This window comes from Rosa rugosa, chromosome 6 (genome assembly GCF_958449725.1).
Source record: "Rosa rugosa chromosome 6, drRosRugo1.1, whole genome shotgun sequence".
Lineage (NCBI taxonomy): Eukaryota > Viridiplantae > Streptophyta > Magnoliopsida > Rosales > Rosaceae > Rosa > Rosa rugosa.
In genome coordinates this window covers 11,653,335-11,681,250 of record NC_084825.1, presented here as the reverse complement: position 1 = coordinate 11,681,250, position 27,916 = coordinate 11,653,335, and the positions used below count along the sequence as shown (strand labels likewise).

At 38.6% G+C, this 27,916-nt stretch overlaps 1 protein-coding gene, 1 long non-coding RNA gene and 1 pseudogene across 2 annotated transcripts; 2 read left to right on the top strand and 1 right to left on the bottom strand.

The window, feature by feature from the left end:
- Window positions 1-25,652, bottom strand: part of LOC133714596 (pentatricopeptide repeat-containing protein At5g27460-like) — a 51,966-nt pseudogene extending 26,314 nt beyond the window's left edge.
- Window positions 1,449-14,913, top strand: LOC133714748 (cytochrome P450 72A397-like). Its single transcript, XM_062141001.1, has 5 exons — window positions 1,449-1,979; window positions 12,331-12,548; window positions 12,978-13,222; window positions 13,517-13,907; window positions 14,310-14,913. Exons 1-5 carry the CDS (start codon window positions 1,694-1,696, stop codon window positions 14,733-14,735), a joined length of 1,566 nt encoding a protein of 521 aa, XP_061996985.1. The 5' UTR covers window positions 1,449-1,693; the 3' UTR covers window positions 14,736-14,913.
- Window positions 25,520-26,889, top strand: LOC133714597 (uncharacterized). The gene is made up of 3 exons (XR_009848749.1): window positions 25,520-25,656; window positions 25,739-25,820; window positions 26,496-26,889. It is a non-coding gene; the product is annotated as an uncharacterized LOC133714597 (long non-coding RNA).
- Window positions 26,890-27,916: the final 1,027 nt, after the last annotated feature.

Sequence of the window (27,916 nt, the reverse complement as noted above, 5' to 3'; positions counted from 1 at the left end):
TGTAATAAGTTTAATCAGTTTGTTATTTACTTAATGTAGATAATATTAGGTCCAAATAATATTTTACAAGAGCTTCCAGTGGAATTGGTATTGTTAGAAGGAAGTTTTCTACTGTTTTATATACGAGCACTTGCAAGTGCTTCTTTTAAGGAGTGCATTGCTTCTTCAAAAACCAGTAAACATGCTTCTATAACTCAAAACACACTTCTAGCATTTTTTGCAAAACACTGTCAAAAATGCCTTTGATAAATGGTCCTTAACATTTCACTTCTTGTTTGGTAAATTCACGAAAGGTACATTTGCCTGATGAGTGCATTGACATGGGCACACAGAATGGATGGAATGTTTTATTAGTGCACTGCATGAAGCTTGATTTCATCTGATGGTGAACATTTGTTAGCGTCGAGTATCCACACCCCTGTCGATCTGAGCTCTGCTGCTACGAAATAGCTCTGTTTCTTTTCTTATGGATGCCATTCCATTTTCACTCAACTCTGTCGGATGAAGAGCTGGTTCTATAGTAATTTGCTTCTACTATAATCTAGCCCCCGTTGTAAACTTTTAGATCCCAATGCCTATCACATTTTTGTAACAAGTTGACTGCTATCTCAATAGGCCCCGATGTGATGCCCTCAATCTGGTTTCATACTCAGTTGCCGGCTACATGCATGAGAACTAAGAGCAGAAGAAGATGAGTTTATATTGAAAACCACATGCCTTGGTTTTTGGTTACAAGAAAACCCCATAACATATATTTAGGAGAATGAAATTCACATTTCTCATTTTACGATCTACACTCTCTCTTTCCATTTTTGGTTGAAATTTTTATAAAAAAAAAAAAAAAAACAAAATTAAAGCTACTATAAACAAAATTTATGATACATTTACTTACTTAGAATAAAAAAAAAGTCATAAATCGAAGACAACTGGAATAGAATAAGTCATGAATCGAAAACAATTGAAACGGAGAAAAAAAAAAAATCGGCATGTGAATCATTCATAAACCCATACCCTTGCTTGGTTATCAAATTAAATGTAATTCAGGAATTGATTTCTAATAATAAGGTGGCAGCCACATTCATTTCATACATTGGAATCATTCTGATACCTATATATTAGTAAACACATGAAATCTCATACACCAAAATCATTTCTTTAATTTCCATTCTCATTACAGATAAATAAACATGTCATTAATTTATTAGAAAATAAAACATAAAATGTGGATTTACACTTCCTATAATTTACTCTATATACTAAAGGAGAGGTACTGTGGCCTGAAATGGAGTGACGGTTTTGCCCTGGATTTTTCTCACAATTTTAGGTTGCCACAGAAACCCGTCTACTTGCTCTGTTTTTAGTCTCCACTGACCCTTCCAGAAGTTCCATGACTTCCAGACGTTTACTGAGTCAAATCTATTGGTAACAGAAATATATAACCTATGGCAAGATATTTCAGATCGAAAGCCCCAAATTACAAGCTGCCATTCTTTACAGGAATCCCGTGGAACCAGTTAAGGTGGCTTCATCATCAGTATATCTCTACGACTCTACTCATTGTTCTCCCATACTTCACGAACAGAGACTCACTGTCGTGGTCAAGCCAAAGCAGAGCAGCTCACATCTCTCTCTCTCTCTCTCTAACACACACACACACACCCCTCGATCATTCATTCACCCCCAGAAGCTAGATATGCAAATGGAAGTGTCATTAGGCAGCATAGCAGTATCCGTTGTTTTGTTGATTATAGCTTCATCATGGGCATGGAGGGTGCTGAATTGGGTGTGGTTGAAGCCAAAGAAGCTAGAAAACTGTCTGAGGCAGCAAGGTCTTGCCGGAAACTCCTACCGCCTTTTGATTGGCGATCTTAAGGAGAACATCAAGGTGGTGAAGGAAGCCACTTCAAAACCCATGAACCTCTCCGATGATGTAGCCCCGCGTGTCCTGCCATATCTCCATCAAACCATTAACAAACATGGTACGTGCCATTTCTTCACTTGTTACTTCCTTGCATATACTACAATACTAAGCAATGAAACTGGGTTAGTATCTCACTGTTAACTGAGATGCCTTGGTACAATCGCTATGGGTTAATTTGATGCCAGTCTTTGACTATTTTTGTTTTTCTTTTTATTGATGGCATACTCTTTTTGTTTTTTTTTTTTTTTTGTAAGATTGGCCATTGAACCTGCCTGAATAAATTCAGATTAACCACTAATTAGAATTGAAACCTATGAGAGAAAAGAATGGCCGTAAAGAAACAAGAGGTACTTGGCAAAATACTTGCATAAAATGTCTCATAACTGTCGTTTGAGAGGCAGAATGTGAGTGACATTTAACACAACAATTGATTACATGGTTTTTTTCTCCCAAGGAGCCACTACAACAGAACTCAATAAGGTTCATCTCTGCTGGTGTTATTGTAAAAACCATATACATGCTCACAACATATGCACATCAACTTGACAACAATCACAAAAGAACTAAAACTTACCTTCAGCAATAACAGGCATGGATTCCATCTTATGCAGCTGCAAACTCTGATCACTGAATATGGCTTTCTGTTACTTACCAACTTGCTTCTCAATGGACAGAACTTATGCAAATAACGTCGGTGGTAACAGGGACCAATTCATCCATATATATATATAGGTGACTTAACCCTCAAGGAGCTTCCCATTAAAGCATTCCTTATCGGATTAGGTTTCCTAGTTAGATTCTTAATGTATCACATCTTGTAGCCTTTCTTGTAGACTAACCAATGGATTACTATCCTTAATGAATTGATACACTGCTTCATTAAGCTACTAGTATTGATTTATAGTTTGTGTCCATGTTGAACTAGTTTTGACATTAAGCTAATTATCAATTTACTATATGTTAATGTGTGACAAGTCCATGTTGATTCTAACAATCTCCCCCTTGGACTGACACATATTAAGCTTGATAATTTGCACCAGAAAATGTCAGATAGTACTCAACTTACTGTAGTGCGCGCCAGACAACAAAATCAAACCAAAAATCCATTCAAACATGGTCAGATCACAATTACTTATGCAGAGCAAGAAACAGTATACATTTTAACAAAAATGTAGAGTTTCAAAACCACTAACACAAGCTTCTGCAATCCACATATGTTCAACCAGAAGTGATACAATATATGTTAATGTGTATCAACAAGTAAACATATATTAGGTCCTACTTTATGTTTCTAAAACCAGAAACTCAAGCAAATTTACTGAACATTGATGGCTTAAAATTATTGCTTGAACCTTAACATCATGCTAAACATGATTTAAGCCACCTGATAGTAATTATAACTTTAAGTACAAAATCGACAATTTTCAGAACATTTAATAAAAGCTGCAGCAATAACCAAAATCTGAAAATACCTCAAAATTTACTAATAATAAAATCTGTCATTACAAACAAGTTGTGATAAACAAAACTAAAAGATCACAACTAAAAATACAAGATATCAAAAACCTTAGAAATTTAAATTTCTCCAACTGGACTAACTCTCTACTGAACCTAAGCATCTAAATTAGCTAAAATTCCAATGCTTACTGTATGCTTCTGGAATGCAGCCACTGACATTGCCTTGGTGAAAGGATCTGCTAGCTGTGAATTTGTGTCAATACTCAAAACAGCTATTTCACCATGCTTTACTCTTTCTCTAACACTGTAATACTTTAAATCAATGTTTTCAGAATTATTTGATCTTTTACTGTTCTTGCTAAAGAAAACTGCAGCCTCATTGTCACAATAAATCACAAGTGTGTCTACACAATGTGACTCAATACTTTGGTCTGCATGAGAAAATTCCTAATCCAAAGTCATTCACACACAGTTTCATATACTGCAATAAATTCAGCTTGCATAATAGAAGTTGAAACAAGTGTTTGTTTCATGGTTTTCCAAGCAATAGCACCTCCTGCAAGCATGAACACATATCCACAAGTCGACTTCTTGGAGTCTGGATAATTCCCTGCAAAATCCAAGTCTGAGAATCCAATGAGTTTCAGATCCTCCACTTGCGTATAAACTAGCATGTGGCTTTTAGTTCTCTGCAGGTATCTCAACACTTTCTTCCCAGCTACCCAATGCTCATGGCCTGGATTAGACTGGAATCTTGACAAAATCCCTACTGCAAAAGACAAGTCTGGCCTAGTGCAGACTTGTGCATACATGAGACTTCCTACAAGTCTGGCATAAGGCTTTGACTCCAGATTTTCCTTTTCAACATCACTATTGGGACTTTGCTTCTTGGTTAACTTATCTCCTTTGGACATGGGAACTTCTCCAGTTGCACACTTCTCCATACCAAATCTCTTTAAAATTTTGGTAACATAATTCTGTTGAGACAAACCAAGTAGTCTCTGTGCCCTATCTCTTTTTAATCTCAATACCTAGTACATAGGATGCTTCTCCTAAATCTTTCATGTCAAAATTCTTTGACAGAAAATTCTTAGTGTCTTTGAGCAGTTTTAGGTTACTACTAGCCAAAAGAATATCATCCACATAGAGAACTAGAAAAATAAAATTGTTCCCAACTGTCTTCAAATAAACACACTCATTAACAAGGTTTTCTGTAAATCCAAAAGTAGAAATCACAGAATCAAATTTCTTGTACCACTGTCTAGAAGCTTGTTTTTAGGCCATAAATTGATGTTCTTAACTTACACACAATGTAGCAATGTAGTCACTCTCTTCCCCCCCCCCCCCCCCCTAAGTTGGTTTTCTTGCTCTCTGTGATCTTCTAGACTGAGGATGTTCAGGATTAGGTTGAGCTACAGGTACTTGGTCAGTTACTTGACCAGTTACAGATACTTGATCAGTTACTTGACCAGTTACAGGTACTTGGTCAGTTACTTGACCAGATACAGCTACTTGATCAGTTACTTGGTCAGTTACTCGACCAATGACTTGATCAGTTACATCTTGTTCTAAAGGCAATGCTACACTTATATTCTCATCTGACACAATTTCCTCAAAATCTGAGGTTAAATCCTCAAGGTTTGTATTGTGAACTTTTTCACTTAGAAACTTTACTTGATGTGTTTCAAAAATTCTAGGTGAATGATGAGCAGAATATATTTTATAGCCTTTAGATTTATCTGGATAACCTATAAAATAGCAACTAACAGTTTTGGGGTCAAGTTTATTCAAGCTTGGATTATAAATCGTAGCTTCTACATGACATCCCCAAACATGGCAGTGATGAAGACTGGGTTTCCTGCCACACCAAAGCTCAAAAGCAGTCTTTTCTATAGCTTTGCTAGGTGTCCTGTTGCAAATATAATTTGCAGTTTTTAAAGCCTCACCCCACAGAAATTTAGGCAAACCAGTTGTACACATCATACATCTAACCATGTTCAAAAGAGTCCTATTCTTTCTTTCTGCAACACCATTCTGTTGTGGGTTATAGGGTGTTGTATATTGAGCTTTAATTCCATTGTCTTGCAAAAACAAGGCAAATGGACCCTTTTGTTGGCCGGATTCAGTGTACCTGCCATAGAACTCACCACCTCTATCTGATCTCACTGTTTTGATTTTCTTTTCTAGTTGATTTTCTACCTCAGACTTAAAGATTTGAAAGGCTTTCAATGCTTGTGCCTTTTCTGAAAGTAGATAAATATAACTGTATCTAGAAAAGTCATAAATGAATGTGATAAAATACACATTCCCACATATAGTTTGATGCCTAAATGGTCCACATATATCAGTGTGTATGAGTTCTAATAAATTTTGGCTTCTATATGCAGTCTTCTTTCTAGTATTAGTTATTTTTCCCTTAAAGCATTCCACACAGTTTGTTAGATCAGAAAAATCAAGTTCATTTAGGATGTTATTTTTCACCAAAATTTTCAGTCTCTCTTTTGAAACATGGCCGAGTCTTCTATCCCATAAAAATGCAGACTTTTCATTTAGTTTGGTTCTTTTAACACCTGTTAAAGTGCTAGTACTGTTTGTGTTATTTTCAACAAGTAAAATTTCTTGTTGAGCCATTGAACAATTTAACTGTAAATAATCATTCGAGATAACACCAGAACCAATTTGAACAGAATTTTTAGAAATAAGAATTCCATTACTATCCATAACAAGTCTACAACCAGATTTTACTAAAAGAGAAACTGAAACCAAATTCCTTCTCATGGAAGGTACATAAAAAACATTGTCCAGAACTAACAATTTTCCTAATCCTAAATCGAGCTTTAAGGTTTCAATAGCCTTGACTGCCACTCTCATGCCATTGCCCACACACAGGTTCACTTCATCACTTTTTGGGATTCTCTCCTCCTTATGAATCCCTGCAAGGAATTAGTAATATGAATAGGTGAGCCTGAATCTATCCACCAAGACTGTGGTTCAACATTTATAAGATTAATTTCTAAGGAAAAAACTGTATTACAAAAAATCTTACCCTTTTTGGCTAACCAGTTCTTATAGCCAGTGCAGTCATTTTTCATGTGTCCTACTCTTTTGCAAAGGTAGCACTTGAACCTGAATGGCCTGTTTTCCTTTGCCACTGCAGTTGTTGAACTCTTAGTTATGGCTTTGGTAGGCTTGAGCTTATTCTGGGGCTTTTTCCTTTTAGGCTTCTCAATGAGGTTAATGGTTGTAGCAGGTTCCTTTTCTCCCTTGATCCTAGATTCCTCATCCACACAGATGGATATAAGTTCATCTAGAGTCCAGTTTCCCTTTTGAGAGTTGTAACTGGTCCTAAGATGACTAAAACTGTTAGGCAAGGAATGTAGTGCATAATGCACTACCTGCTCATCCTTAACCCCCATCAAGAGTTCCCTGAGTCTGCCATTTATATTGATCATCTTCATAATATGCTCTCTAACTCCCCCCGGACCCATGTACTTCAAATCATGAAACTCCTTGGTTAGCCTAGCTGCTTCTGCTTTTTCACTTTCTTTAAACTTAGCACCTATGAGTTCCAAAAAATCTGATGCTAGCTCAGGCTCCTCTATACTTCCCCTAACAGTTTTAGACATGGAGGTACGAATGAGGTTCTTAGCCATTCTATTGGATCTATGCCACTTCTTGTAAAGGTCAGTTTCTTGGTGCTCTTTTCATTCAACTCTTCAGGCTTATCCTCAGTAAAGCAATAGTCTATGTTTTCATGCATTCCCATATAGTTCTCTACAGAATCTAGCCAAGCTCTATAGTTGGTTCCAGTTAGCATCAAGACACTGTTCAAGTTCATGTAAGAGTTACCTAAGGAGCAAAATAAAATTCATGTGAGTTCTCAATTTGTAAAGAAAATAACTTTAAGTTTTCTGTGTTTTATTAAGCTTTAAGCAACCAAAACAAAAACATACAGAAAACCTAAACAATCCATACTTGCATTCATGTCAGTCCATAACAAAAACAATGTTAAGCAACACTTTTGAGCAGAAGCATAACATCCTGGAGTTCTTTATCAATATACCATGTTCAATGAAAACAAGTTATCCAAAGAAATTTATCCACATCTTTAGACATAAGAAAAATTTCTAAGTATCCATATTCCATATTTATTTTCATCAAGCATGCATACTGCTGTTTTGTATTCTAAAACCATATTTGACCACTTCTTTGGAAGATAAAACTGAAGCATAGTTTTAAAACACAAATTCAGTTTTGTTACTCGATCAGGTACAGTTACTTGATCAGTTACTTGGTCAGTTACTTGACCAGTTACTTGGTCAATTACTTGACCAGTGACCTGATCAGTTACTTGGTCAGGTACATGATCAGTGTTCTCTGCCAACATCAATGAAGAATGCTTTGTGCATCATAATCACTTATGCCAACAGAAAACTACAAAACTCATGAGCTTTTAACTTTATATTCTACCCAGATGATTGTCTTTATAAGAAAATTAAGCTCTTGCATCTGTCAATTTCTACAATGTGTAAAGCTTTTGGGAGATTCTTATTCTTCATACATTGTCACACAATCACAGATACAGTACCATATAAGCAATCAATTCATCATGCATATTCAAACACAAACAATTGTTTTGATTCCAAGAAACCATAGAATAATCAAGAAATTGTAAATTTCATCCGGTCACCATCTACTCTAGCCTAACGCACGCCGGGAATGCTACTAGGGTTCTTGAGCACAATCAAAAAACTTAATAATTATGCTATGAATCGAAAACAATTTTCACAGAAAAACCTGTTTTTGCTTTTTCCCCAATTTGCTGCAAAAATTCTCAGCGAAAGCATGAATTTGTTATCCAGATGCAGCAAAACAATTCTCTTGGTATCTTGATTCACAGCAATCGGGGTTTGCATCCATTCTGAGATGAAAACACCTCAAACACTTCCGAATCCAATCCCATACCCTCTTCTTGATCGAAACTGACCGTTGTAGAACAACGGTCCTTTGTTCTTAAGGCTTCGGGTCGGGTTTTGGGCCTGGCTCTTATGTTTGCTGCGACTGGTTCAAGAGATTAAGTAACTTACTTTGATCAGGTACCTGACCAGTTACTTGGTCAGTTACCTGATCAGTTACTTGACCCGTAAAGCAAAAACTGACAGGACCCGCCCCAGATTTCACCCTGAAATCCGAAGTGGCCCTGCGGGGCCCACTTTAGAAGAGATTCTACCAAAAATTTGGCGGAACTTCCCCTAAAAGTAGGCAACCCAAAACCTGTAGGAAAACATTTACACTTCTAAATCATCCATCCTTAATCTCCTGGAGCCATCTGCTCCCCAAATCACAACTCCAATTTCACAAATATCAGTCTCAACCCAAAAACAATATTAATCCCATAGGTTATCAGAGCAATACTAATCCACTAGGTAACAAAGAAAACAGAAATAGAATGAGTACGCGGAAGCAATGCTGTTGGCTATGCCTCGACTCCATGTACGCCCGACCTCAACTAATTTCGCCTGCAAACTGGGCATTTGAAACCGAAGGGCCCAGGGGAAAGTACATAAAAACGTTAGCGTGAGTGGACAAAAATAAACAAATATAAACCAAATGGATTTTATACTTTCCCACATTTTTCGATATATATAAAATCCGGATGCATGCAACATTTATAAAACACTTAAGAAAATAATCCGAAAAACATTGAACTCCAGAAAACCGACTAGCCCCGCTAGTCACGACAGTAGAGTAAAAGATTGAAATTTCAAAACTCGAAAATATAAGTCCAGCCCCGCTGGTTAAGGAAACTCAGACTAGTCCCCGCTAGTCAAATAGTATAAATAGGGGAAGATGATAGCCATACGAATAAGCCACGCAGGCTTGGTTGGGTGATAGCCTCCCAGGCTAAAGAACTCCCATAACTCCCGTAATATACCCTTACGCCACTAAGTGTAGCGATAGGATACTGGGCTACAGAATTACTGTCACAGAGACAGTAACCTGCGCCACAAAGGCGGAAGGGCTACGGTGATCCCATCACCGCGCCACAAAGGCGGAAAATCAATGCTAGCATGATAAAATCACCCCTCAGTATGGCACAGGGAAACATAACCGAAAATCCTGTAAATCCAAAATACATAAGGCTTCCCCCATCTCTCGTAATCCCCGTAAACCGAAACAAAACAAATTCTAAAATCATCATCAAGGCATTCCCAATGCCAAAATCGAAAGTCGATAAATAAATAGGAAAGATCAGTAAATCAACGGCGTGTCCCACACGCCAAAATATTCTCGGGTCAATAATGAATAAGCAAGGAAGTTCAATAATGAACTAATATTCCACTTTAAAATAAATACCATAGAAAATACTTTGTTGAAAAACAACATAAATCATCATTTCGAATCCGGGCATAACAAAATTAATATCCGAAAATCACAACTGGAATAATTTATAATCACTTCATGAAACTCATCAATGAAAGTAATTCCTTGAGATAAATCGAAATCAAAATCCGAAAACAATTATATGCTCAAAATGTAATACGATAAATAATTAGAGCATTACTATAAGAAATAAATGCATGCATCATTATTTAAAAACAAAAGTCCACTCACAGTACTATTGGGCGACCATGTAAACGAGTTCCTTCATCTAGCCGTAGCTCGCAACATCGTCCTGTACACAAGTACATTTCCATAAACGACAATCCGAATAAATAATTACAAACCTAAACGAAACCCGAAAATCCCTATCTCCATTACTTCTCAAATTCCACCCAAATCTCTTCCACAACACCAATTCCTCAATTTACATAATCCACAATGAAAATGAGGGAAATCCGACGGCCGGATTTCCCACAATTCAATCACAAAACTTCGAACTTCGGAAATTCACAATTAATTCCAAACTCCTCCAAAAATTACCAAACTTCACATACAATCTCTATGATAATTATAGAATTCAACTAGCCAGAAATTGAAATTAAAAAGCTACCCTAGCCGCCGCTACCGCCGCCCACAGTGGCGGCGCCACCGCCACCGCCACCAGCTCCGATGGCCACCAAACTTTGGCAGCAGCACCTACTCAACGGACCCAATAATTCTTTCAACTGTAACTAAGTTAGAAAATGAGCGGAAGTACCTCAACAATTAAGGAGAAGCTTGAACTCAAACTGTGAATAGTGACCGTAATCTTCCAATCGTCGATTCTTCCTCTACACTGCAAATCGTTGCAAAATATTTGGGGAGCATCATCTACATCGCAAGTCGCTTCCAAATGATTATGGTTCGTCGTCGGAGGTGGCCGGAATAGGAAGAAATCGGCGTTGACTCAAACTGCTACAGTAAACTTCTAAGGCTTGATGCGTCGTTTTTTGGCCAAGCCGCCGTGAGCCACCACCGCCAGCGCCAAGAGGAAGTCGAGACGAGTCCGTAGCCACCGGTTTCACGCTTTTTGGTGGCCGGAAAGAGAAAGCAACCGGAGTTGCAGAGGAGAGAAAGAGAGAGCGACAGCTCGGGGAGACAAAGAAGAAAACGGGGGGAAAGGGGGAGAGAGAAAAGAGTTACCGGCCATAGTAAAAAATTTCAAATATATACTAACTACCAATGAACAGTAACTTTACTATTTCGCTTATAACTTTCGTATGCGAGCTCCGATTTTTACATACCACATATGCACGCGCTCGGTTTAACGTCCCCTACAACTTCCATGAAGAACATTTTCTCAAATTTTGACCCGAACAAAAAGTAGACTTTTAGGGCCACTAAAAGTACTAAACCGAAAGTAAAAGTGAAAGTAAAGGTCGTTTACCGTCCAAATGACTAGTAAACGGGTGAATTTGGGTTCGGGACGTTACAAAAACCCTCCTTTTTTTTTTGTGTTTGTTTTGCAAAACCCTAAAACGATTTTGATATTTGTGAGCCTATGCTCTGATACCAATTGTAAAAACCATATACATGCTCACAACATATGCACATCAACTTGACAACAATCACAAAAGAACTAAAACTTACCTTCAGCAATAACAGGCATGGATTCCATCTTATGCAGCTGCAAACTCTGATCACTGAATATGGCCTTCTGTTACTTACCAACTTGCTTCTCAATGGACAGAACTTATGCAAATAACGTCGGTGGTAACAGGGACCAATTCATCCATATATATATAGGTGACTTAACCCTCAAGGAGCTTCCCATTAAAGCATTCCTTATCGGATTAGGTTTCCTAGTTAGATTCTTAATGTATCACATCTTGTAGCCTTTCTTGTAGACTAAGCAATGGATTACTATCCTTAATGAATTGATACACTGCTTCATTAAGCTACTAGTATTGATTTATAGTTTGTGTCCATGTTGAACTAGTTTTGACATTAAGCAAATTATCAATTTACTATATGTTAATGTGTGACAAGTCCATGTTGATTCTAACAGTTATGTCATGCATTTATTTTTCCCTTTGCTATAGATAGAATGTAGATCATGACATTCAAAGGAATTAGCATTGCCAGGAAGCTTTCTGGTGTCATCTTAAAGTTAGAACACTCAACCTAAAAACGGTTGCAAATGGGTGGACTGGCCTACAAATTTATACATTGTTATGGTAGGCTTAGGCTTAAATAGCTAGTATCAGATTTTTCCTAACTTTTGTATGTCTTTACAAGCTTGATAGGCTAGATATTCATATTTCCTATGCAGCAAAGCATCAAGACCTGGCTTAATTGTGTTTGTTTAGTGCCCGTACATTTTATCTTGTTAGGATCATGCCATGCTCATGTTGGCTGGTTTTACACCTATGGAATGGGGAGGAGTGACTGTTGTTTTTCCCTCCTCTCCTTTTCTTTTTTCAAACAAAAAATTATTTGGCAAACCCACTACTGTAAGTTTTAATTTGAAAAATGGCACTGGATGCCTTATGTACCTCAAATTCTAATAAAGCCAAAAAAAAATGCAGGTAAGAATTCTTTCATGTGGTTTGGTACTACACCAAGGGTGACCATCATGAATCCAGACTATTTGAAAGATATATTCACCAAATATGATGATTTTCAGAAGCCACATACTAGTCCTATTGTCAAGTTGCTGTCATACGGTATTGCACACCTCGAGGGTGAAAAATGGGTTAAACGGAGAAAGCTTATTAACCCAGCATTCCATATTGAGAAGCTAAAGGTATTATCAATTCTTGTCAACTAAAGTTAATATTCAGATTATTCTCAAAAAAAAAAAAAAAAAAAAAAAGTTAATATTCAGATTAGCCAAACTAAAGCAAGAACATGTCTTATAACTATGACGTTTTTAATTTAACCATGTATATCAGAGGTTTAGTGTCACTGCAAGTTCAAGATACTTTTATACATGTGAATGCGTTTTATTTTTGAAAATAGAGGTTTGGAGCCCAGTTAATGGGTCTCCGTGCCCATGTTATTACTGTTGAAATTAACAAATTTTTTTTTTTGGGGGGGGGGGAAGGTGTGAAGGGTTGGGGTTTGACATAATGCCTATAACCCCGTGGAGAAGTATTACATGTGCTTTACTTTAATGTGAAGAATATGAATTAAGCAGAAGTCATTCTAATGAGCTCATTTTTTTTTGTCTTAGAATATGTTGCCAGCATTTTATCAAAGCTGCACTGATATGATTAGCAATTGGGAGATCAAGGTGTCGAAGGAGGGATCATGTGAATTGGATATTTGGCCTTTTCTTCAAAATATGTCAGGAGATGTGATTTCTAGGACAGCATTTGGTAGTAGTTATGAAGAAGGGAGAACAATATTTGAACTCCAGAAAGAACAAGTACAACTCTTAAGTAAAGCCTTATTCATTGCTTTCATTCCAGGATTGAGGTAATCAAAATTATATCAAACTCTTGCTAACTAAATCAGATTCTTTTTTTCCCCCTATGGTCCAACTAGATCCATTTGGCATGTGGAAGATTACATCATTCTTATGAAACAATATTTTGAATTTCTCTAGTCTGATCCAAGTATAAGACTATAAACAAAGTAACAAGTCACTGTGATAGTTTGCTTCCATCAGATTCTTTCGCTTTTGTTTCAGATAGTTTGATCTGTCTCAGCTTTGGGTACCTAAATAGAATATTGAGTCAGCTAATATGATAATGTAATTTTTGTTTGTAGGTTTCTACCAACAGAGTTGAATAGGAGGATGAAGGCAATTAGCAAAGAAATAGAAGCAACATTGAAGCATATTATTAGTAAAAAAGAGGAGGCAATGAAAACTGGTGATGAAGCCTCTAAGAATGACTTATTAGGGATACTTCTGGAATCCAATTGGAAAGAAATTCGACAGTATGGGGGGAACAAGAATGTTGGAATGAGCATTGAAGACGTGATTGGAGAATGTAAGCTGTTTTACTTTGCCGGGGCAGAGACTACCTCAATCTTGCTTACTTGGACTATGATTCTCCTCTGTAGATATCCAAATTGGCAGGCTCGTGCCAGAGAAGAGGTTTTTCAAGTATTTGGCAACAAGAAACCAGATTTTGATGGGCTCGTTCACCTAAAAGTTGTAAGTGTCTTCACAGAATATGCACTCTTAACATTCCAGTATTAAGACTCAAACACCTGTTCCAAGTCCAGACCTATGTAATAAGGGTTTTTGGTGCTAATAATATGTCCAGAACTGCGTCATTTTGTTGTTCTATTTAATCATTTTTATAACATAAAGTCCTAAACCCAAAATGCTTATCTCAATCTCAAAGCGATGTTGTTTTGACCGCAAAGACATTGTCAGCATAGTAAGCATATGTAGAAGATCATGTCTTGATAAGTTGTCACCATATCTTTCACATCTGATGGATAGACATGAATGAAACCATCTACATAAGTCATAAATGAAATGTTAACTTTGTGACATGTAATTTTGGATTTTTATGAGTCTAATGGATGACTGATGATAACCATGACACAGGTCACCATGATTTTATATGAGGTTCTGAGGTTATACCCACCAGTACCTGTGATGACTCGAACTGTTCAGAAGGAAACACAGCTCGGAAATTTGTTACTCCCACCTGGAGTGCAGTTGTCGTTACCAATATTCCTGGTTCAGCAAGACCAACAACTGTGGGGTGAGGACGCAAAGGAATTCAACCCAGAGAGATTTTCAGAAGGAATTTCAAAGGCAACAAAGGGTCAGGTTTCATTTATCCCATTCGGATGGGGTCCTCGGATATGCATTGGACAAAACTTTGGTTTGATGGAAGCAAAAATGGCGTTGTCCTTGATATTACGTAGCTTCACATTTGAGCTTTCCCCATCCTATACTCATGGTCCAATCACGGCTATAACGATTCAACCACAATATGGTGCACACATTATCTTGCAAAAACTGTAACTGCAGTGCGGTGTAAAATGAACTTCATTTTGTTGCAACCACCAAGGAAGTTGCATGTATAAACCGCTACATACTGATGGTTTCATATGTCATTAGTGGAATATTAGGAGAAATTGTTATATGTTAGTTGTTGCTACCTCGCTTGTTTCTGTTGGGTAATGTTAGCTACTTTGGTCTATGTTTTGCCTTGTGTTTAGGCTTTGCTGGGTTTGCCTCTGCAGTTTGCTCTTGTTTGCAGCTTTTCTGTTTGTGTTGTTTTGAGTTTTCCTTTTCTTTTACTGACCTTCTTGCACGCATGTACGGTCGTGTGGAAGGACTGCATTAGCACGTGTGAAAAGTGTTTTTTTTTAATTATATGTATACAGTTTAATATTCAATGACCAAAATATTAACTTGTGTGCACGAGCTTTATCGAATTATATTCATTGCCGATGTACTAGTGAAGTGTATGTATTATTCTTCCTTTTATCAACGACTAGTGTTGACAGGACTTGCCCCGAAATCATACCTTGAAATCCGAGTTGGCCCTGTGGGGCCTACTTTTCAAGAAAATTTGACGGAATTTCTCTTGAAAATTGACAACTCAAAACCTGTTAAAACAATAAACACTTCTAAACAATCACCCTTAAACCCCTGGAGCCACCCTACTCCCAAAACCGAACAACTCCACAATTTAGAGTATCAAAATTATCCAACTTTCTCAAGTTAACAACAACTCATAGTTTACAGTATTAAAAAAAAAGTCCCATGGTTATCAGAGCAGTCTAACGACAAAAGAAAAACGATATAGAAAGTAGATTAGTAAGTAACATACGAAGGTTAGATGGCAGTGGTGGTGCTAAGTCTCAACTCCTAAAGCCGAACAGCTACATTGCAAACTGGGCATTAGAAACCAAAGAGCCCAAGGAAAAGCATATAAAAATGTTAGCGTGAGTGGACAAAAATAAGCAGTTGTAAAGAAAAGAGATTTGTGCTTTCCCACAATTTTTCCTTTAAAAACTCGATGCATGCAACATTTAGATAAACATAAACCGATTGAAGCTCAATGCAAGAAAACCGACTAGCCCCGCTAGTCGCAAATCGAGTACTAAGGAGCCTATGTTTTTGGAACTAAAGTAATCAAAGTATGATTAAGGCTAGCAGGAATTTTACCAGTGAGAAAAGCAGTCCAAACAATATTGATAACCTCAGAGGAGCAGAGAGACCAATGCTTTTGGTAGAACAAGGTAGGGAAGCCATCAACTCCAGGAGCTTTAAGCCTTCCAATCTTAAACAAAGCATCATGCACATCTTGATAATCAAATATGTGCCTATTCATCCGTTGAAGATTATGAGTATCAATATCAGGGAACGGCCAAGGAATGTGAAATCTCAGGTTATGATCAACTTCAGCAGTAAATAACTTCTTGAAAAAGTCAACAGGAACTTGCTTCATAGTAGCAGGGTTATTAGTCTAGACTCCAGCAGCATCAAATAGGCCATCAATCTTATTCCTTCTCCTCCTTATCATTGTAGTTAGATGAAAGAATATAGTATTTCTATCCCCCTAACAAAGCCACTTATCTCTAGATTTTTGCCTCGAAAAGAGGGCTTCAACATCTCTAATTTGCTCATATTGAGAGATCAGCTCCTTCTCCAGGTTCAAAAGAAAAGGAATATTTTGTCTCCCCAAGCTCCTTTGAATACCACAAATTCTAGCCAAAAAATTCTCTTCTGTTTGAATATATTACCAAACACTTCTTTATTCCAGATGCTGAGAGAGTTGGCAAGAGTAGTAGTTTTAACCTGAAAGTCCCCAGGGCAGTTATTCCAAGTTTCATTGACCATATCCACATAACTCTCACGCTGTATCCACATAGCATGAAACCTGAAGGGAGAATTTCTTCTAGTAGCCCTGCTATTGTGGTTAAGCTTGACAAGGATAGGACAGTGATCAGATTTCATTCTAGCCAAATGCATAATACAAGCATCAAGAAAGAGGAGCCTCCAATCACAGGAACAAAAGCCTCCATCAAGCCTCTCTTTAACAAAATTATTTTTCCAGGTATAATCAGCACCCTGGTAACCCATATCAATTAGACCATTTCTATTCACCCAATCTTGCATACCAACAAATCTGTAGTGCTGAGATCTACCAATCTTGTCAGAGTAGGACAACAGCTCATTAAAATCTCCCACAAGCATACCAGGAAGCTTAACACGATTAGCCAAGTAATCTAAGTAACTCTATAAATTACATCTATCTAGAAGTATTGCAAGGGCTAGCATATATACCAGTTAACATCCAACTCTGGAAACCATTCCAACCAACTCTCACAGAAATGGATTGAAAAGTAGTATCAATGATGTCAATAGTATACTTGTTTCTATTCCAAAGTAGCCAAAGGCCACCAGAGAAACCATTGGCTTCCATCACTTTATAGTCAGTAAAACCAAGGGAGAGTAAATATTTCCTTACCCCATCAAATTGTATACGAGGCTCACACACAAACAAAAGATCAACATTATGCATTTTCACTAGGTTCTGAATTGAGGACCTGAATTTCTCACTCCCAGCTCCACGAGCATTCCAAAAAAGGATGTGATCCATTAAAATAGTAGAGGGGAGGAGGGAAAATCCTAGTTTAGGCATCAACCATACCTTCCCCAACTTGGGAAGGCAGGTTGTCATCACTAGTCAGTTTGCTATTATCAGCAAAAGTCTTCTCAACAAAACAATCAGAGGCCTGAAACGAGGATGGATCAGACCTAGCATCCAACATCCTTTCCTCAGGAGGACAATGGCCAAAGACTGCAGAAATACCATCATCAAACACATTTCCAACATTCTCAAAGGATAGTTTCTTGAAAACAATAGGTTGGTGTTTAGTATTAGAAGGGATGGTACCTTTGGACTTCCTTTGGTATTGCATAGTTGACTTAGAGCCACTGTTGCTCTCCATATTAGAAACATCTTTAAGTGGGGCTCGAGGACTAGCCTTCATAGTTCCAGATGTAGAAGTACCAATACCAGCATTTTCAGGAGTAGAAGATAAGTCAGATTTAGCAAGGTTGGCCTTGTTTAGGTTCTTCTCCTTCTCTTGGAAGCTAGTCCAAAGTTTCACAATTGGCACAATTGAAGTCTTGGTAGAATTGTCAGGAATCATCTCAAGCACAGCATCAGTAACAGCAGCCTCATCTTGCAAAACTGTGAACCTAGAATCCTTATTAGCATTTTTCTTAGGACCATTAGCCTCATTGTTTTTCTTCTTATTCCGATAGTTCATCAACATCCACGGACCCATATTTTCCTTGAGCATAGTTGCCTGGTCCACAGGGCTACCAGAGTCATGCTTCACAGTACCATCCTTTTAGCAGAGTCCATAATTTGATCATCAGTGTTGTTGACTGTGTGTGAAGGTTGAGAATGAGCATTAGAATTAGTCACAACAGAGCGGCACCTGTCCTTAATTTGCATGTCCATAACAGCCACATTCAAAGCAAATCAAAGATATCCCCTCATAAATAACATTGTACACCACAGTTTCCATTTCCACAAAAGGCTTAAGAGGCTTATTAAGATCAATTTCAACACATACTCTGGCAAATTTTCCTCTAGCTCGGCCTATAATGACCTGATCAATCTTGACAACATCACCAAGAACTCTACCAATTTTGTCAATAGTGTAATCCGTAAAGTATTTCACAGGCAGCCCACAGATTCGAACCCATAAAGCCATTTTCCCAATTACCTCAGTCATTGGGTCAAAATCAAGTCTCCATTTTCTAACAATTAAGGTCTGCCCAGCCAGGATCCAAGGTCCCCCACAGAGAACATAATTCATATCTTCCTCCAAATTGAACTTGACAATGAAGAAATCATTAGGCAGATCAATCAATTGCCAGCCCCTTTGACTTGCCACTTCCTTCGTAATCCCTTAAGCATGAAATCGAAGGTGTTAACAGAGTTTGGTTTACCCATGAGTTTAACCACCACAGCACAGTGCCAATCATAGTCAAGTTTGTTGTGGACCTTCTCTAAGAAAGAGACATTCTGGCCATGCTTGCCTTGAGTGTAGGTACAGTCCTCATCGGTGAACTCAAAATCCTCCATCATCGTCCTACTGTAGTGGTCAATTGGATTTTTGAGCTTGCTAGCATAGCTCGCATCGGAGTGGGGAGGTGGGGTAGCCGTAACAGTAGAATCAAGGTCCTCCATATGAAGAGCTTCAAGATCTGAAGAGATATCTCCACCCTTCTTAGTATGTTTTCGTTGTAGCATTTGAGAGTCACTTGCTCCGCCGCTTCCAGGTGGAAGGGCGGAGAACACAAAGGCCGGCGACACCACCAGTAAGAGTAGGTAGACAATCAAAGCCGGAAAGGATGAAGTGATAAAGTAATCTGAGGTTCACATCCAAAACCAATTGGCAATGGATGGAGTGGCCCAAACCCTTATAAGCCCATAAGCAAAGTTATATTTTTCCAATGTGGGAGTTATATTTATACACATTCTCAACACGCCCCCGCACGTGTGGCGATTTTTCAAGCCATACACGTGGATAAGTTATATTGGGTGACGGTGAGCACGTGTGGCCATCTCTGAAACCAAACATGTGGGTAACCCGCTCTGATACCATGAAAGAAAGAAGATTGGCTAAAATGATATTGCATTGATACATTGTCGATTACATACAGATTACATATAGAGGGTACAAACCTATATTCACAAGGTAACTAATATCACTGATCCTATAATCAAGCTATAATAAAGGAGTACAAAAACTAATGGATATCTACAGATCATACTGCCATCATACAGAGGATATTTAGGATTACTTTCCTAACAAGGTTGATTTCCTAACACTCCCCCTCAAGTTGGAGAGTGAATGTCTCTAACTCCCAACTTGCCAACCATAGGAATGAAGATTTCCTTTCCCAAAGCTTTGGTGAAAACGTCTGCCAATTGATGTGTCGAACCCACAAACTTCGTGACAACAGATCCATCTTGTATCTTATCTCTTATATAGTGACAGTCCATTTCAATGTGTCGAGTGCGCTCATGAAAGACAGGATTTGTTGCAATGTGCAGCGCTGCTTTATTATCACAATATAGAAGGGCTGGTTCTTGATGCAATACTCCCAAATCCTTGAGAAGATATCGAAGCCATGTGAGTTCACAACAAGCACCAGTCATTGCTCGATATTCTGCTTCAGCTGAAGAGAGGGAAATAGTTTTCTGTCGCTTTGATCTCCATGAAACCAATGAGGGACCAAGAAAGACACAATAACCTGAGGTGGATCTCCTAGTAATTGGACAACCTGCCCAATCAGAATCACAGAAAGCACGCAGTCTAAAATCACTCTTAGAAGAAAAGAACAATCCTTGACCTGGTGCCTTCTTAATATACCAGCAACACGCAAAGCTGCTTCCATATGTAGCTTTCGTGGTTGATGCATGAACCTGCTTAGTACATGAACCGAATATGTAATGTCTGGTCTTGAAACTGTAAGATATATTAATCTCCCAACAAGTCTTCTGTAACGAGCTGGATCTTTTAGCAAGTCACTTTTGTCAGACAACTTTAAACCTCTTTCCATAGGACTGTCAGCAGGGGCTGCGCCTATTAACCCTGCATCCTTGACAATTTCTAATGCATATTTACGTTGAGAGATAAAGATCCCATTGCTAGAGGTTGAAACCTCAATACCAAGAAAATATTTCAAGTCTCCTAGATCTTTAATACGGAAATGGGAATGGAGGAAATTCTTGAGTGCAGCAATACTCACTGGATCATTTCCGGTAATTAAAATATCATCAACATAAATTAGGAGAGCAGTAAAGGACTTGCCGTGTTTCTTGGTGAACAAAGAGTAGTCAGCTCTTGATTGTACATATCCGGCAGACTGAATAGCCTCTGAGAATTCGACAAACCACTGACGGGACGCCTGCTTTAGGCCATACAACGACTTGTGGAGTCAGCAGACTAAGTGTTCCTCCCCCTGTCGCCGAAGCCCTGGCGGAGGAGACATATAGATTTCTTCCTCAAGATCGCCGTGCAAGAAAGCATTGTTGACGTCCAACTGGTGAAGAGACCAGCCACGAGCTGCTGCCAAAGCAAGGAGACATCGAACAGAGATAATCTTGGCAGTGGGAGAAAAAGTGTCTTGATAATCAACACCCTCCATCTGCGTAAATCCTTTGGCAACTAAGCGAGCTTTGTATCGCTCGACGGAACCATCAACTCGATGTTTAATTTTATAAACCCATCGACAATCAATTGGGGTCTTACCAATCGAAAGAGGAGTGAGAGTCCAGGTTCCGTTGTCGTGGAGAGCTTGCAATTCAGACTTCATCGCCGCTTGCCATGCCGGATGGGAGACAGCCTCGGAATAGGAACGTGGCTCGGTGGTGTGACTGATTTGAGCAAGGAAAGATTGGTGTGCAGGCTTACATCGGTGATACGAAACATAATTGCAGAGGGGGTACCGGGTGCCGGTGGTTGGACCTGGAAACAATGAGGATGACTGATCGGAGCGGGGAAGTGTGACCTGTGAGACAATATAATCCCGGAATTTGACCGGAGGAGCTGTGGTCGGGCTGGAGCGATGAAGGGGCCCGGGCACGGGTGGGTCGGGCATGGTAGGTCGGCGACGGGTGGGTCGGGCACGGTCACGGGAAGGGTTGCTGGTGGAGGAGCAACTGTGTTGGAATCGAGAGGTGGAGAAGGGGACGCCTGGAGATCGGAAGGCGATGAGTGGGTGAGTGGGTCTGGAGGTGCTGGGGTTGTGGGAAGGAGTTGGGTCAGGGATTGAAGTTGGAATTGGGCCTGAAGTGGTCCCCAAAGTAGGGAAAACTGAATTGGGCTCAACAGAGGCATAAGGAAAAATGTTTTCGTGAAAGATGACGTCTCGACTAGTAAAGATTCGTCGAGTCGACAGATCAAACAATTTGTAAGCTTTTTGCCCAGCAGGATAACCAATGAAGATGCACTTGATGGAACGAGGAGAAAATTTATGGACAACACGAGGATTTGTAGCGTAAGCTAAACAACCAATGGTCCGAAGGTGAGAAAAAGAAGGGATTTTTTGTAAAGGCGTTCAAAAGGAGTTTGAAAAGAAAGAAGAGAGGAGTTGGAAGACGATTGATGATATGAATGGCAGAAAGAACGCACTCTCCCCAAAATTGTGTAGGGAGTTGAGCATGAAATTTCAAAGCCCGTGCAACTTGCAAAATGTGACGATGTTTGCGTTCCACTACCCCATTTTGTTGAGGCGTGTAAACACAGGAATGTTGGAAAATAACACCATTATCCTTGAAGAAAGATTGGAGTGAGAGAAATTCAGCACCATTGTCACTTCGAAAAGTCTTAATATGTGATGAAAATTGAGTAGACACATAGCGAAAAAAATGCTTCAAAAGTGATTGTGTTTCACTTTTGTGTCTCATCAAGAATATCCAAGTAAAACGAGTATAATCATCAACGATAGTTAAAAAGTAATGAGCACCAGAAAGAGAAGGGTGTTTATATCGACCCCAAATATCACAATGGATTAAATCAAACGGTTTTTCAGATGAAATGGAACTAACACCAAATGGCAAGCGATGTTGCTTAGCCAAAGGACAAATAGGGCAAGCATCGATAGGCTGAACTGAAAGATTTAAGAAGTTCTTAGCAATGAATTTTAACGGGGAATGAGAAACATGACCTAAACGGCTATGCCAGAGATTGGTAGAGGAGGTTGTGAGGTTGCAGGCTGGTAGATGGTTTGGTGATGAATAGGAATTGGTCAAGGTTTTCTTCGTTGCCAATGCTACCAAGTAGTTTAATCCATCACGCTGCTTACCCAAACCAATCATCCTCTTTGAATGTAGGCACACACAATACATCACGCAGATAATACACAGAATTCAGAGGCAATGATCCTTTTGCAACAATATTAGTCTTCTCTCCGCTAGGTAATAACACAGGAGGCAATGAACAATTTTTACTCTTATGCGAAAATAATTTAGGCGATGAAGAGATGTGATCCGTCGCCCCGCTGTCAATGATCCATCTGCGGGAAGCGATCTTAGATAAACCTGGTTTAGTGGTAGCTTAATGTGATTGAGGACTAAAAGAATCATAAGATACTTTGTGATTCAAAATAGCCAAAATTTGTTGAAGTTGTTGCTCGGAGAGAGGACTGCAACCCGAGGAACCGTTTTGCCGATTAGATTGGTTTGGTCGATTATGTTGGTTGAACACTATTACCAAAGCCGGATGATCAGAATGATCACTGAAAAATGATCTGACATTTTGATTTCCCATGGAAATGAGATCAAGGATTGTTGTACGAGATATAGAGTACAACGTAATGAGAAGAAAATTCGTTGCACGAAAGATAAGGTGCAGCGGCTATGGAATCAGGATTTTAGTCATGCTCTGATACCATGATAAAGTAATCTGAGGTTCACATCCAAAACCAATTGGCAATGGATGGAGTGGCCCAAACCCTTATAAACCCATAAGCAAAGTTATATTTTTCCAATGTGGGAGTTACATTTATACACATTCTCAACATGAAGGTCAACAGTGCCCAATCGGTGTGAGAGTTAGGTAATGGCTAGGTCTTGGGAAAGGCGCGTGAGACGCGTTCAGCAAAACCAGATTATATGATTGATAGTAAGTGTTTTTGTTAATTGAATTAGGTGTTTTTTTTTTTTCATTTTAAATTTGGTAATTGTTTTCCCATGAAGCTGAATATTTTTGTAGGGGTACATTGGAGAACATTGGAGACTCGAACATCATACCTAAAGCAAACGGACTCCCATTCCCTAAAAATCCCCTCGGCTTCTATAATATCACCTAGCTTAACCAAGCACAACAATATATACATGTAGTTGGTACATGGAATTCTCCCAGCTAATCTCTTACTAGCTCTCCAAAGTCGTAGAACATCCTATTTACTCTCTAACGACGTACACAGTGTAATGAGGAAGAAATAACCAAGGCGATTTCTATTAGACAGCTTCTCTTCAGCATTTCTTAAGGCCAACTTGGCTTTGTCAATAAGGCCTTCTTTCATATAAGGGAAAATTACTGGTCCCCCCTTTAACTTTTGGTGCGTCGACAGTTCAGTCCCTGTTATTCCAATTTTAACAGATAACTCCCCAAACATTCAAATTTCACACAATTTGATCCAAAATTACCATTTTACCCCTCACTTATTTTTTTTTGTTTTTTTTATTCTTCTCTCTCTCTTTTATACATATGTATATATGTGTGTGTGTGTGTGTGTGTGTGTATTTTTTATTCTTCTCTCTCTTTATATATATATATATATGTGTGTGTGTGTGTGTGTGTGTGTGTGTGTGTGTGAGTATATATGTATGTATGTATGTATGTATATATGTATGTATATGTGTGTGTATATTTTTATTCTTCTCTCTCTCTTTTTATATATATTTATATGTATATATGTGTGTGTGTACATATACATATGCAGATATATACATACACATATGCATATATATATATAGAGGCCCGATCAGGAGCGGACGTCCGCACTTTCGCTAAAGTGCAGACGTCGATGCAGCAGCGGCTTCCAGGCGGCAGCGGCGGCGCGGGGCTGGCCGGAGGGAGGCAGGAGGCGTCCCAGACCTCTTCTGGGCGGCGTTCGAGGTCGGAGGAGGTCGGGCTTGCCGGTTTCTGGGCAGCCACCTCACCTGCAGTTGCAGGTTCTGTGCAGCACCGCATAACCATCGCCGGCGACTCCACCGGACCGCACGACCCCCAGCGTCCCTCCGGCAAGCCGCGCCGCGCCGTCGCCGCTCGATCGAGGCCGGAGGAGCGACGTCCGCACTTTTTCTGCTTTGCGGACGTCCGCTCTCGAACGGCTTATATATATATATATATACAGCGCTTCTCCGGTGCGGACGTCCGCACTTTTTGCTTAGGTGCGGATTTCCGGTTTTGACCCACTTTCCGATCACATTTTCACATCTTAGCCGTTCAGTTTTTAGGTCATAATGTATAGATCACCTCTACAAAATTTCAGCCAATTTGGTGATCGTTAAGGCATCCAAAAATGCAATTTACCATTATAAATACGAACGGTTCCGGTTCGACAGATTCGGTCCGTTCGTGTAAATTGCAATTTTGGATGCCTTAACGATCATCAAATTGGCTGAAATTTTGCAGAGATGATCTATACATTAGGATCTAAAAACTGAACGGCTAAGATGTAAAAATGTGATCGGAAAGTGGGTCAAAAATGGAAATCCGCACCTTTTTCTTCGGTGCGGATATCCGCACCTGAGCAAACTTCTGTATACATATATATCTAATGTGTTTATGTATTTGGTAAGTCTATATACTATGTTTATGTTTCATATTATAAAAAAATTCACAACTTTTATATATCTAATGTCTGTGTGTATATATATATGTATGTGTATGTATATGTATATGTATATGTAGATATATAAATATGTGTATAATTTTATACATATGTGTGTGTGTGTGTATAATGTATATGTGTGTGTGTGTGTGTGTGTGTATATATATATATATATGTATGTATGTATGTATGTATGTTTGTATCTGTAGATATATGTATATGTGTGTGTGTGTATTAGATATATAAAAAAAAGGAAGTGAGGGGTAAAATGGTCATTTTGGATCAAATTGTGTGAAATTTGAATGTGTGGGGAGTTATCTGTTAAAATTGGAATAGCAGGGACTGAACTGTCGAATCCTAAAAAGTATAGGGGGGACCAGTAATTTCCCCTTCATATAAATACCAGCCAAAGTAGACAACCTGAACATTCTCATCACTCACCATTTCTCTGTAAATTTGTTCTGTGGCGAAAGAATCATTCTTAATTTTTCTCTGGATGTTTGAAATTAGGTTACAGCAGCTCTCCTGGTTCCGTAGCTGGTTTCGCTACTTCATTTCTCAGGTTGTTTTTGATCTCTCTCTTTCTGATAGTGATAAATTGCATTTTTTTTGTTTTATTGGCTTAGAGTTGGTGATCATTGCAGGGTTTTGCTGCGCACCGGAACGAGACCACTACGAAACTCTTGGGAGCGCAAGCAAAGATGAGATTAAAAAGGCTTTACGACGGTCAGTGTATAAATATTGGATTGCCTGTAGTTTTTGGAAGATTTGGGGGTGATTTGATGTCTTGCATGTATGAAAGTACTAATAAGGTTTTGGGGGAAATGTACATGTGGTTTGAGTTCTTTATCACATTGGGGAAACCGTGTTAGAACTGCATTTGCTTGTTTGTAAGAGCAAGTGCTCTACGTGTGGATTGGAGAAGCTTTTTGACTGGAATGAATCCTAACATAATTGAAATGTACGTAAACTGTGCCATGTACTCGCACTGAATAAAAACTGTGCCATACTGTTGCTGATGTTTCTTTCTTGGGGGAAGGGGAGGTAGGTTGGAAATGGTCAAAACCTGGTCTTTGTAGATTGAATAATTTGTCGGAATATCCTATATTATAAACGTCATCTTTGTTTTAACAGTAGTCTATACGTAAATGTATCTTTTCTCACTCGTTCATCCATGATAGTTTTCTACACCTTACCAATCCCATCTGGTTAAAGGGTTACTCTGGGATTACTGCTGAGTTGAGTATCGATTTTGGGCTATCAATTGTATGGTTTTACTTTTACCATTATGCATTGCTAAAGCCATGTCAGATTTTTAGTTTGAGTAAATCCAACTGTCTATTGCCATTTCTTTAGCAATTATTATTCCATTCAAGCTGTTGACACTGAATATGTATGCAGCTGGCCAAGAAATACCATCCTGATGCAAATAGGGACAATCCTTCTTATAAGAGAAAATTTCAAGAGATAAGAGAAGCTTATGAGGTTTGATTTGTGACTGGAGCAAAAATTTACTAACCTCCTATACGAGTTTTTCAGAGCTGTCTCTTTTATGTGTTCCTATCTCATTATTACCAAAATCTGGAATAGTTTGCAAGTTTTCCTAAATTGGGCGTGTAAAAATTCCGTTCTTCATTTTCTTTTTCATTGTTGATTCCAGACATTGCAAGATCCTGAAAAGAGGGCAGAATATGACATGGTAATAACCCTCTCTAAGAAACACACATCACAGTTTTGTTGTTATTAGATGTTGTATGACACTAACTAATTTGTGCGCATCAGAGATTCATTTGAAATTGTCCTCGTTTTTTTTGGCACATTTGTTATGTTTGTATTTGGAAGAAAGAGAATCAAATTGGTGTTCATACTGAGCTTCATCAATCTTTGTTTAGGATTGCTCTTCTTGGTGTCCTTTTGTTACAAGAGATTCCAGTGGAATTGGTATTGTTAGAAGGAAGTTTTCAACGTACTGTTTTATATATGAGCACTTGCAAGTGCTTCTTTTAAGAAGTGCATTGCTTCTTCAAAAACCAGTAAACGTGCTTCTATAACTCAAAACACACTTCTAGCATTTTTTTGCAAAACACTGTCAAAAATGCCTTTGATAAGTGGTCCTTAACATTTCACTTCTTGTTTGGTAAATTCACGAAAGCAGTACATTTGCCTGATGAGTGCATTGACATGGGCACACAGAATGGATGGAGTGTTTTATTAGTGCACTGCATGAAGCTTGATTTCATTTGATGGTGAACATTTGTTAGCATCGAGTATCCACACCCCTGTCGATCTGAGCTCTGCTGCTACGAATAGCTCTGTTTCTTTTCTTATGGATGCCACTCCATTTTCACTCAACTCTGTCGGATGAAGAGCTGGTTCTATAGTGATTTGCTTCTACTATACTATAATCTGGCCCCCGTTGTAAACTTTAAGATCCCAATGCCTATCACATTTTTGTAACAAGTTGACTGCTATCTCAATAGGCCCCGATGTGATGCCCTCAATCTGGTTTCACTCACTTGCCGGCTACATGCATGAGAACAAAGAGCAGAAGAAGATGAGTTTATATTGAAAACCCCATACCTTGGTTTTTGGTTACAAGAAAACCCCATAACATATATTTAGGAGAATGAAATTCACACTTCTCATTTTACCATCTACACTCTTTCTTTCCATTTTTGGTTGAAATTTTTATAAAAAGACAAAATTAAAGTTACTATAAACAAAATTTATGGTACATTTACTTACTTGGAATAAAAAAAAGTCATAAATCGGAGATAACTGGAATAGAATAAGTCATTAATCGAAAGGGAGGTTCTATTCAT